The 12296-nt window shown below is 44.1% G+C and overlaps 2 protein-coding genes and 1 non-coding gene across 3 annotated transcripts in view; 2 read left to right on the top strand and 1 right to left on the bottom strand.

Annotated features, from left to right (window-relative positions):
• Positions 1-2274, top strand: part of ARL10 (ADP ribosylation factor like GTPase 10) — a 36849-nt gene extending 34575 nt beyond the window's left edge. Inside the window, exon 4 of the mRNA XM_063927995.1 lies at positions 1772-2274. Coding sequence (XP_063784065.1) covers positions 1772-2020 — 249 coding nt within the window. The 3' untranslated portion in view covers positions 2021-2274. The remainder of the gene's footprint in view (positions 1-1771) is intronic.
• The window catches only part of NOP16 (NOP16 nucleolar protein), a 17235-nt gene continuing 7203 nt past the window's right edge, over positions 2265-12296 (bottom strand). The window contains exons 4-5 of the mRNA XM_063927996.1: positions 3724-3830; positions 2265-2683 (exon numbers count right to left, since the gene is read on the bottom strand). Coding sequence (XP_063784066.1) covers positions 2555-2683; positions 3724-3830 — 236 coding nt within the window. The 3' untranslated portion in view covers positions 2265-2554. The remainder of the gene's footprint in view (positions 2684-3723; positions 3831-12296) is intronic.
• Positions 6854-6974, top strand: LOC134938763 (U5 spliceosomal RNA). The gene has a single exon (XR_010181249.1). It is a non-coding gene; the product is annotated as a U5 spliceosomal RNA (small nuclear RNA).

Here is a 12296-nt window from a genome sequence, read left to right as displayed (position 1 = left end):
CACATCCAGGCAGTCGCAATAGCTGGTCGTAGTATAACACCTGCATGTGTGTATATACCTTTTTGGATATTTTCCATCCTCCTATCTGATGGATCTTTAAGTGCGGCCGTCTCAGGAGAGGGTAACGCCACTTGTTTTGATAAGCGTGTTAGCGCTTTGTCCACCCTAGGAGGTGTTTCCCAGCGCTCCCTAACCTCTGGCGGGAAAGGGTATAAAGCCAATAACTTCTTTGAAATTAGCAGTTTTTTATCGGGGCACCCCACGCTTCATCACACACGTCATTTAATTCTTCTGATTCGGTAAAAACTACTGGTAGTTTTTTCACACCCCACATAATACCCTGTTTAGTGGTACCTGTAGTATCAGCTAAATGTAACATCTCCTTTATTGCCAAAATCATATAACGTGTGGCCCTACTGGAAAATACGGTTGATTCGTCACCTTCACCACCGGAATCAGTGCCTGTGTCTGGGTCTGTGTCGACCGACTGAGGCAAGGGGCGTTTTACAGCCCCTGACGGTGTTTGAGGCGCCTGGACAGGCACTAATTGAGTGTCCGGCCGCCTCATGTCGGCAAACGACTGCTTAAGCGAGTTGACGCTATCCCGTAATTCCACAAATAAAGGCATCCATTCTGGTGTCGACCCCCTAGGAGGTGACATCCTCATATTTGGCAATTGCTCCGCCTCCACACCAATAACGTCCTCATACATGTCGACACACACGTACCGACACACAGCAGACACACAGGGAATGCTCTATACGAAGACAGGACCCACTAGCCCTTTGGGGAGACAGAGGGAGAGTCTGCCAGCACACACCAAAAAACGCTATATATGACAGGGATAGCCTTATGATTAAGTGCTCCCTTATAGCTGCTTTTATATTGATATATTGCCATTTATTTTGCCCCCCCTCTCTGTTATACCCTGTTTCTGTAGTGCAGTGCAGGGGAGAGACCTGGGAGCCTTCCTGACCAGCGGAGCTGTGACAGAAAATGGCGCCGTGTGCTGAGGAGATAGGCCCCGCCCCTTTTCCGGCGGGCTCGTCTCCCGCTATTTAGTACATTTAGGCAGGGGTAAATATCTCCATATAGCCTCTGGGGCTATATGTGAGGTATTTTTAGCCTTTTTAAAGGTTTTCATTTGCCTCCCAGGGCGCCCCCCTCCCAGCGCCCTGCACCCTCAGTGACTGCCGTGTGAAGTGTGCTGAGAGGAAAATGGCGCACAGCTGCAGTGCTGTGCGCTACCTTAAGAAGACTGCAGGAGTCTTCAGCCGCCGATTCTGGACCTCTTCTTGCTTCAGCATCTGTGAGGGGGCCGGCGGCGTGGCTCCGGTGACCATCCAGGCTGTACCTGTGATCGTCCCTCTGGAGCTTCATGTCCAGTAGCCAAGAAGCCAATCCATCCTGCACGCAGGTGAGTTCACTTCTTCTCCCCTCTGTCCCTCGTTGCAGTGATCCTGTTGCCAGCAGGAATCACTGTAAAATAAAAAACCTAAGCTAAACTCTCTAAGCAGCTCTTTATGAGAGCCACCTAGAATTGCACCCTTCTCGGCCGGGCACAAAAATCTAACTGGAGTCTGGAGGAGGGTCATAGGGGGAGGAGCCAGTACACACCACCTGACCTGTAAAAGCTTTACTTTTGTGCCCTGTCTCCTGCGGAGCCGCTATTCCCCATGGTCCTTTCAGGAACCCCAGCATCCACTTAGGACGATAGAGAAAGAGATATAGATATGCGCCCGCATATGACCAGTGTTTAATATCTTTTCAGGATTGTAAATCCACACTTGGCATCTCTGACATTTACACTGAGCTTTCGCTGCACAGAATCCAAGGCCTGAGAGAGGTGACCCTGCTGGGGACTAGTGCTGTGTGTGATGGGTATGGCCAGAGCACCACGTTACATACGGTGAGATCCCTGCTGGAGGAAAGGTTACACATGCTGAAAGAACCACAAGAAATGGTGCATCAGCACAGCACCCACTGTCCAACATCTCTGGAAAGAGAGAAGAGTGCCTAATCCTTTGAGGCGGCTCACCATCTTCCTGGTGGAGCTGGAAGGACTTAGCCAGCACAAGAGGCCTCACAAACAGTTGCCAAATTCTTACTTAAGGGATACATTTACAGAGGACACCGGAAGAAAGGGCTGGACCCACCTTCAACCTCTGACTTTAGGAACATTGCCTGTTCACTCCTTGAAACATAGTTTATTTATAGAAGGACCAACAGTTTTTTTTTTAAATGTTGTTGAAAGAATAAAAATGTTACTTTGGAGATGTGGTTATTTAATGATACAAAAACAAATATAAAACTTGTAACGAATGATAAAACATGTCTACTGTACACACTGAGACAGAATGTGCCTTGTCCAAACCCACTTGGTTTTTCAAGTTTATCCTTTAATGAGTGCATATACTCACTGCTCTAGTATGAGTGGAGCTTTGTCTGTAAAAGGACTATAATGATGTAGGTATAATATACTCTCCCATGATCTCTCACTCCCCAGTACAGTCAGTTTGAATTTCTGCAACCATCACACTGTAGGTATAATACGTCATTGTTTTGTTGTTGATGTAATCAGAGCCTGGTATTCATCAGGGTGGTGTCGTTTGTACAGGTTGATCTTGCGTTGTATTTGCTTAGGCGTGTCCTGATAGTAGTTTTCATCATCTCGTGCCATTGCCTGCAGAGGGAAGGAAACAGTTAGCACATGCCAATGCACCATTGTAAAAGCTCCTTCTCAGAACATGTCCCCTCTAGAGCCCGCTCTCAACTCTAGTAGAGTAATGTTTTACAAAGCAATGCTCAGTAGGATTTACATTTAAAATTTGAAGTGTGTGTTTTGCACATATTAGTGGCACTGTAGGTTTTGAGATGAAAGCCACTGCTTTGGAAATACACCCCCCAAACCACTTCATGGCTTACAATAGAGTTCTACTTTAGATGTGTGATTAGCCAGCAATGCACTGGTTTTCCCGCCAGCAACAGTGAACAGTGTTTTGGCGCATTTCAGCGCTCTCCGGTAACAGAGTGTTTTTTTGAGAATGCAGTTTTATAAAAATGGTGTAAAACCAATTCAAGCAAAGCAGCAAACAAAAGTACTCTGATACTGGACACAATGCTTTGCCTGGTATAGACACTTGTAGAATAATTCCAATTCTGGATAATATTTCTAAAAGGGGAATCTTCCCAACACAAGTATTAACTAAACTTAAACTAAAAGGAAATGTATACTAAACACAAGATCACAAATGGGCAAGGCCACCTCACAGAATATTTATACTAATGTTTTATGCCTTGGTTTAATATGTGATTCAGAAATGCTTTACTTGGTCACAGCGGTGAGAGTTCCCGTTTGTATGCAGCTTTTTCTCACTTTTGTTTATATTTCATATAAATGGGATAAATGTGCGTTCCGAGGAACAGAATGCCTACTTAAGAGTCTTCTATTAGTGCACAGTCAAAATATCAAGGACCAAACATTTTAATTCATTTGTACTTTTTGGGGGAAATGTAGAAGAAAAAAAATAAAAATCCTAAATATTACAAATATTTCTCCAGGAATCCGTGCATAATCACCACAAGAGAGGATGCTCAGCTGTTTTTATTACTGTTAAATGAAAACCGACATCTCTGAGTAAATTAGTGTACACTCAATATTGTCACAGATAGGACTTGTTTAGCAGCCTACAACAGACTTGATACTTGTGTACACAGGCATACCTTGTAATCTTCTCCATAGTTCTCCACCATGTGACGGACATAAAGCACCATGTCGGAAGAGATGCCCATAGTCTTCTTGGATGGCAGGCTGGCCAAAGCTTTTAGTTCTGTTTTGCAAAATAACATGCAGGAGAATAGGTAAGGAAACAAGAACAATCTATTTCTCTGAGATATTACAAGAGAGGCACACACATCTATCTATCTATCACAGAATACTGAATTAAGCATTAAAACCAATGCACGTGCATTTATGAGATTTATGGCATAGGTCAGAGTTTTCACAAATTTAGATATTACAGTCCAGGTTTTAAGGCTGTTCATGCTTGAGTCCAGATGGTTAAATCAGACTGACTGATGTACTAATTAAATCACCTGTGCTCAAGCATGGACATACTTAAAACCTGGACTGATTAGTACCTCAGTCAATTTAATTTAACCATCTGGCCTCAAGCATGGATATCCTTAAAACATGGACTGTAATGGCGATGTTTGGGAAACACTAGGATAGGTGTAAGGAGCACAGTAACAGTCCCTCTGTAAAAGGGATTGTTCTACTTTCAGATCTGTACAAAGTATGCCTAACTGCACCAAAGCAGATACCTGTATATTTAGAGTTTTAATATTTTGTGGTGCCTACTATATATTTTAGCAGAAACTGCTTTTTGTTTTTCCTGTTACAATCTACAGTATATGTAAAGTTAGTGTACATGTCAAGGTGTTAGGCAGCTTGCGATACCGATTCGATCACGATGCACACTCCCGTGGGGTCGGTATCGTAAGGCTAGATAGACTGTGCAGGCAAGTCAATCTTGATTATCTAGTGTACTACAGACCCTCCAACATGACCCGCCCCACTAGTTACAAAATGCTCTGTTTCTGGACTTCCGTCTTAATGTATGATTTCCATCACCTGTGTTGAACGAGTTAAATGATAAGAAAGCTGTTTCTTCACAGGTGATGGCAATAATAAATTAAGAGGGAAGTCCAGAAACAGAGCATTTTGTACCTAGTGGGGCGGGTCATGTTGGAGGGTATGGTACTATCTAGTACAAAGTATAGTCAAAATAGTAGGTAATGATAGTCAAAATCTGCACTATCTGGGCTCTGGGGGAGTTCAAGGGAAATCACATAGTCAAAATCGGGCATAGCAAGGATCTCACCGGGTGTACACACCTTGAGTTTGGGAACAACTGATCTATGGGCAAAGCTCTCATGACAATTAGTATATTATTAGAAGGCACTTTTAACTTTACATAAATAACCATCCCAGGCACTTAAAATAATCCTCAGGACCATTTAGCCAAATTAAATGGATTACGTGTGCCATTGGCAATTACTTTACTATATACTGCCATTTTCAAGCCAATTATTCCCCTTTCACACATACATGAAAATCCCAGGTTTTTGCACATGCATACCTCCCGACATGACCCTCTCCAGGAGGGACACAATGCTCTGCTTCTGGACTTTTCTCTTAATTCATGATTGCCAGCACCTGTTTTGAACAGGTTAATGCACGGGTCTGCAAACTCAGACCTCATCACCCCACACAGTGCATGTTTCTTTTTCATCCACTAGGGGTCACTGGAGTACTCTTGGGGATATGGGCGGCGTAGCAGAACAAAGGCACTGAATATTTAAATTTAGAACTCTCCACCCCTCCATATCCCTAGAGTACCTCAGTGTACGAACCCAGTGTTTTTTCTGTGCTCAAAGCACTAACATCGGCTTGTGGGATTCCCACACTTGGATGGAAGATTTATTAATTTTTCATTTTGATTTTTTTTTTAATTTTTAATTTTACACTTAGCACATCCCTTCCCAGTTTCTGGAAAAACATGGGTCCGGGATGGTGCCGCTGCAAGGCAGCGCATGGCGTGTCGGTCCTCACAAAGAGCACCCTCACAGCCACAGGCAGCCCACTGTCTCCTGCAACAGCTGGACGGAGCTTACATAAAGAAGCCCCGTCACAGCCAGCAAGAAGTTATCAAAGACGAGCTGGACGGAGCTTACAGAAGAAGCCCCGTCACAGCCAGGAACAAGCTGGACGGAGCTTACAGAAAGAAGCCCCGTCGCAGCCAGGAACAAGATGACTTGAAAGCTGGACGGAGCTTACACAGAGAAGCCCCGTCGCAGCCTTGAATAGGAGGAAGGTAAGCTGGGGAACGGGGCGGTCAGCGCAGGCTGCCGCCCCGCTAGGTGGGTCACAGTGAATGCCGCTTCCACGCACCGCCCGCCACAGCGCCCAGCCGCTACGTCTGAGACTCGCTCCAGACGGCAGCGCTACGTCCGCCCGTCCCAGCCGCTCCGTCCGGCCGACAACATCCACCCGCAGACGCTCACTAACAGCGTTAACAGGGTGACAACCGGGCCGCTGCTCCGTCCGACCGCCCAGCACCGCAGATGCCAGCCTCCCTGCAAGTCTTCCCGGCTGTTCCTGAGAAGACACAGTGTTACAGGGGGGAAGGGGGGCGGTGGAATCGGGCGACTCACTGCTGAAAGGGTATGTAAAATACATATATAAACAGCAGTTATATATGCAGCCAGAGGTGACAGTAAATAATGCAGACATGTATTATAACCTGTCCTGTGATATCAGAATATTAATGATTATCATGTATAATAGGCTATTGAGCCTATATATATTAATATCTGTGATGATCACTGTATAATAGGCTATTGAGCCTATATTAATGTATGTGATTATCACTGTATAATAGGCTATTGAGCCTATATATTAATATCTGTAATTATCAAATAGGCTATTGAGCCTATATTAATGCTGTATAATAGCCTATTGAGCATATATATATATTAATGTCTGTAATTATCATAGGCTATTGAGCCTATATATATATATATATATTTATTCATAGAGCATGTGTTGTACCCATACTGTGATTATACTGTATAAGAGGCTATATTAACACTGAACAATTGTAACTTGTTCAGGTGATTATCACAGTCAGCATGGCAAAGGGGCCATTTTAACATGCTTCCTGTTGTTTTTCCAGTTTGTAATTCTGGAACATTCCTGCCCTACATCTCTAAGCCACCAGAGGCGCAGGGGTGTTAGTGGGAATTTGGTTCGGGTTTCACATGCCCATGTGAATTGCTTTTCACATAAAGAATACTCTGGTTTCTCTTCAGATCGAATAAAGCTTTCGCTTTTTACTACAGATTTCCGTTGAGAGAAACAACCATGAGTTTCATATAAATATGCTTTTCAGCAATAAAATATATATATGATAATAACTTCAATAAGTCGTGCAAGTGTCTGTCCGTTGACTATTGTGGTGTCTGTCTGCATAGCGAGTAAGGCTCTAGCGCAGACTAAAAATTGCATTGGCAATTCAAATTAAAAGAGCGGTAACGGAGTCTCGGAAGTTACTCCACCAGCACTAACGAAGGACAGTCTTTCCAAAGGGCCAATTTCCCTTTGGGTACCAGGGTGTTTATTTAACTGGTCTTATAATTTAATGCACGATTCTATGTCAAATCTCACACCGATAACTACGAGTGAGAAGGGTACATTAGTCCAGCACTCAGATAGTGCGGCCCAGTGAGTCAATGTCTACGTTTTTACAGAGACTAAGTAGACTCTAACCACTATTTAATCGTTTCCAAAATGACGCGATCCGCCATTGGTAAATGCGTCTGTGTCAAACATTATAAAGACCCAAGATACATTTGGGTCACTAGACTATGTATGGAAACAATAAACTGTTAAAAGAAGCTGCAGAGTATATCTGTAAAGCTTCTGCTAACGCCGGTTACTTCGATTCTCACTTTTCATCGTCGCTAGTTTAAGCGCGACAAGGCCAGAGCTTGTTTGGTCCTAAATTTGATATTCAGCCATTACCGCATCCAGTATCAAAACGGAAATACTTGTGCCGGCGTTTAATCCCTTTAGACTTCAGTTTTTTCAAGGCGGTGGTACAAAACAGTCACGCCTTGTAACGACAGGACGCTACAGTCAGCAAGCCAGTGGCTTGATGACCTCTTAGGCCATCTCCATTTTCCAATGTGGAAGCGCGTCTTTACACGTTACATTTGCGGGGTTTCCAGACATCAACTCATGGATGTCTCAGCTATTTACAGATTAAAGGATAAGACTGCCTCTGTCGAACGGTTTGGCAGGTTGCCATTTAGTCTCTGCTAGTTTTCAGCTGTCTTTATAACCAGGCAGTAGTACACCAACAGAGTCAGGGTTACTTATTCCCCTCTGTTTGGGGTAACAAAACCAGACAGCTCCGTCGCAGTCTCAATCAGCAAGTCACTTAATGCAGTTTGAAAATGAATTTTCTGCGGTTAGTATTTGCATATTGGAGCCACAAAATTGCATAATTTCACTTGATCTTCACAATGCGTATTTACCCATTCCGGTTTGGTCATCACAGGTTCTAGCGTTTGCAAAACGCCACAACCATTAACCATTTCAGGTCTACCATTTGGCTTCTTGTCAACGCCTCGGGTATTTACCAAAGTGATGTTGGTGATGATGGCTCATCTCAGAGACCTGCCAGTGACAATCGTTCCATACTTAGACGATCTGCTCATAAGAACTCTGTCTCAACAAAGTTCCTTTAACTTGCGCTACTAATGTATACTGCGGTGGCAGATCAAGTTCAAAAATAATCGCATCTAATTCCGTCTAAACGACGTCAATTCCTAGGTAAGATTATAAATACGGTAAATCGAAGACATTTACCTACTACACCAGCAAGAACAAATGTACATCTAGTAATTAGTGCAAAACACGCACACTAGCGGTACATTGCTGTATTCGCCTGTTAAGAATAATGATGTGTTTCAAAGCGATTTAGTTCGCCGGCCTTCACTCGCGTTTCCCACAGAGGGGCGAGGGTGTATATAATCTGGACGAGAGTCTCAGAGGTTCAGGAGTTGTAGTTAAAAAAGATCAGCGACAGAGGTTCTGAAACGGATCACGACAGATTGCTGTCGATAAATGTCCTGGAACTCCGTGCATTTTACAATGCACTACATGCTTCGCTTTCAGTCTTACCAACAGTCAGACAACGCAACGGGAGTTGCATACACAACAACCAGGGAGAACCAAGAAGCCGCATGGCAATGCGGCAGGTAACTCGAATCCTCAATTGCCCAGAACACCATTATGTGATAATGTCAACGGGGTTCATTCCGTGAGTGGACATCTGTTAGACAGATGATCTCACCCGTCAGGATTTAGATCCTGAAAACTGGACATTAAATCCAGAGGTGTTTCATATGTGAGTCCACAGAAGGGGGTTACCCTCAGGTATACATGATGGCATCTCGCCACAATTACAAAAGCTCAGTATGTGTACAAAACAACAGATCACAAGGGCAGTGGCGGTGGAGTCTCTCACATTCGTGTGGTCATTCAGCATCGTGTATCTGGCTCCACCATTTTCCGCTGCTCTCTCCGTTGCCAAAACGGATCATAAGACAGTTCGTCACAGTCATACTAGTGATATCTCATGGGTTTCGGAGAGCTTGCTTCTCGAATCTCCAAGGAATACTTGCACACGATCTTGGCCCGCTCATAATACGTCCAGCCTGTTACAACAGGGAACGTTCTTTTACCCATAGTTACCTATGTACCTATTACCTATGTACCGCAGCTGCGGTTGACGGGGTGAGGGTTCAGACCGCCCTCTTAAGAAAAGAAATAGGGCATTACAGTATTATACCAACCATGTTACGAGCTAGTAAGCCGCTTAAGGCAGCTCATTATTACAAAATTTGGTGTGCTTACATAGGTGGTAAAGCTCGGAAGTTTCCGACATCATCCTTCAAGTTACCCGTATTCTGTTAAACGGGGTGGGATGGAAAACTGCGTTTATCTGCACTGAGGGTGCAGGTATCTGTGTGGTCAACTTATTTTCAAAGACGTTTGACTCTATTGCGTCTGTACACACCTTTCTACAAGGTGTCATCAAAGTGCAGCCTCCATTTATCCCACCTACAGCGCCAGGTGACTTGAGGTTGGGTTCAGATTTCTTACAGTTTTCATATTTTGAACCCTTACAATAAATGGGGATTAAGTTTCTCACTTGGGAAAACATTTTTCTTCTAGCCTTAGCTTCGGCAAGGGTTTTGTTTTCATATTTGGGTGCCTTGTATTCCAAGCCACCGTATTTGAGTTTTCTCATGACAAAGCAGATCTTCGGACGAATTCCGCTTTCTTATTCTTCACATCAATAAACCAATAGTGGTTCCTGTGTTGACAGCACATTCTAGAATTCTGAATGTGGTACACGCATTACGCGTTTATATATGTTCCGAACGTCTACAGTACGTGATACGGATACGTTGTTTGTTCTCTATAATGCTGCCAACTGGGGTTAGCCAGTTTCTCAGCAGACATTATCCAGTGGGATAATAATGACTACAAGTCAGGCTTACTTTAAGGCTAAGTTACAATCGCCTACGTCAGTAATAGCTCATCCCACAGGTTCTGTGGGAATGTCAGACCCAGCGGGTCGTGGAGCGTCTACGACGCGGCTACATAGCCTTCAGTGCACCACGTTTGTGCACGTTCACACGTTATGAATGGTTGCGGCATCAGCATCTAGCTTTGGCTGCCTACTGTTACAAGTGTCAAACAGCTCTCCCGCCCACGAGGGAAGCTTTGGTACGTCCCAAGAGTACTCCAGTGACCCCTAGTGGATGAAAAAGAAAATAGGATTTTGGTACTTACCAGGTAAATCCTTTTCTTTGAATCCATAGGGGGCACTGGACGCCCACCCAGAGCAGTTTTACCTGGGTTGTTTTAAGCTCAGAGGAGCTTAGGGTAACACGTTTTACCTGGTTTGTATTAAGCTCAAAGGAGCTTATGGTAACACATTTTAACCGATTGGTTCAAACTATAAAGGTCTATCGGTTATGCTGTCAACTGTTTAGTTGACACTAACGTTATGGGTCAACTTTGTTGTTGTCCGTTATGTTATAGGAATTCTCCATTGTCAACCTCTCTATAGTAGTTCGCTCAGTAAAAACACTGGGTTCGTACACTGAGGTACTCTAGGGATATGGAGGGGTGGAGAGTTCTAAATTTAAATATTCAGTGCCTTTGTTCTGCTACGCCGCCCATATCCCCAAGAGTACTCCAGTGCCCCCTATGGATTCAAAGAAAAGGATTTACCTGGTAAGTACCAAAATCCTATTTTTGCAGGTAACCCAGCAGGTGCACTGGTGTATTAATTACTCACAGACACATTTTAAAAGGTCCACTGGTGGAGCTAATTATTTCACTTGTGATTCTGTGGGGAGACCTGCAAAACATGCACCGTGTGGGGTCCTGAGGACCGAGTTTGCAGACCTATGGGTTATGGATAAGAAAGGTGATGGCAATCATAAATCAAGAGTGAAGTCGAGGAACAGAGCGTTCTGTCCCTCCTGGAGAGGGTCATGTTGGGAGTTATGCACGTGAACACGCACGGGATTTTGGTATGTCTGAAACCAAACTTTCTTTACCAGAGATAGGCTGAGACCTAGAAATTTCCAGAGTCACAAGTCTGAAAGGGGTATCAAGCATTTCTTGCAAGTGCTCCTGATTATTTTCAGTTTGTAGTTACTTAGATCTTGTGAAATGGCATCAGCTATGTATAAAAAGGACAACTATGTTGAATTTATAAGTAAAAGTATCTTTCTTTTTCCCCCAATGTGCCCAGTCAGGATTCAGGACCTATATGTTATTACATCGGAGAGCAGTGTTTCTTATAACTGAAACAAGATCAGTGTGTTAAAATGGAAAACGATCTTCATGTGTGACTATAGACAGGCGGTACTCATTAACCAAACGCTAACAAGATGTTTCTTTTGAGGTATACTGCAGGCAAAGAAGTGACCATTCAGGGTTTTAAAAGTTGTCAATCTTCTATTAGCCATGTTTGTATGCACTTGCCTACACAGCTGCAACTGTTTAGGCTACAGAATTGCTAATCATCTCAAGTGAAGCTGCCACCCAGAGTAGATGATAGACTCCCACCGGAGCCATCGGACACTCATTCACAACTGCATACACATATGCAGACTATACGCATTGCGAGGAAAACTGGCTGCTAGGGTAGCCCCATGGACACGGCCGAAGCGACGCAGGCGCCATGTTTTTGTACATAATCGCAGCTCACGGCATACACAGTCCACGAAAATGCCCAGGCCATTGCTGCATTTTTGCTGCCACTCCCCGTTACCTCCCCCAAAACGCTCCCATCCTGTCAATCAATGGCATATGCGCAGATAATCGCTCTGTTGTGTGAACATCGGCATTGTGTACAAACATAAATTAGGCCCAATATCTAGACAGTGTTAGACAAACCTGAACTGTGCTTTTGCTGCAGATTGGCTCCCCATGTTATTTCCATATTGCCTGTTTCCTACACCAGCAAAGCGAGGGTTCCCTATCACTACTGAGCTCACTTGTTCCAGATTTGTGCTTTAGGGCACAAGTACAGTTCACATATTGCACAGACCTGTGACCCGGGGACTCCTTCCACACAGTGGGTTGTTGTATACATGAAAGAGACAATGGTACCACCTGCGATCCTCGCTAGTGAACTGGCTGC

The sequence above is a fragment of the Pseudophryne corroboree genome, chromosome 6 (genome assembly GCF_028390025.1).
Source record: "Pseudophryne corroboree isolate aPseCor3 chromosome 6, aPseCor3.hap2, whole genome shotgun sequence".
In the NCBI taxonomy this organism is placed as follows: Eukaryota; Metazoa; Chordata; class Amphibia; order Anura; family Myobatrachidae; genus Pseudophryne; species Pseudophryne corroboree.
Note: the sequence above shows the minus strand (reverse complement) of the source record. Positions and strands in the feature narration are given on the sequence as shown.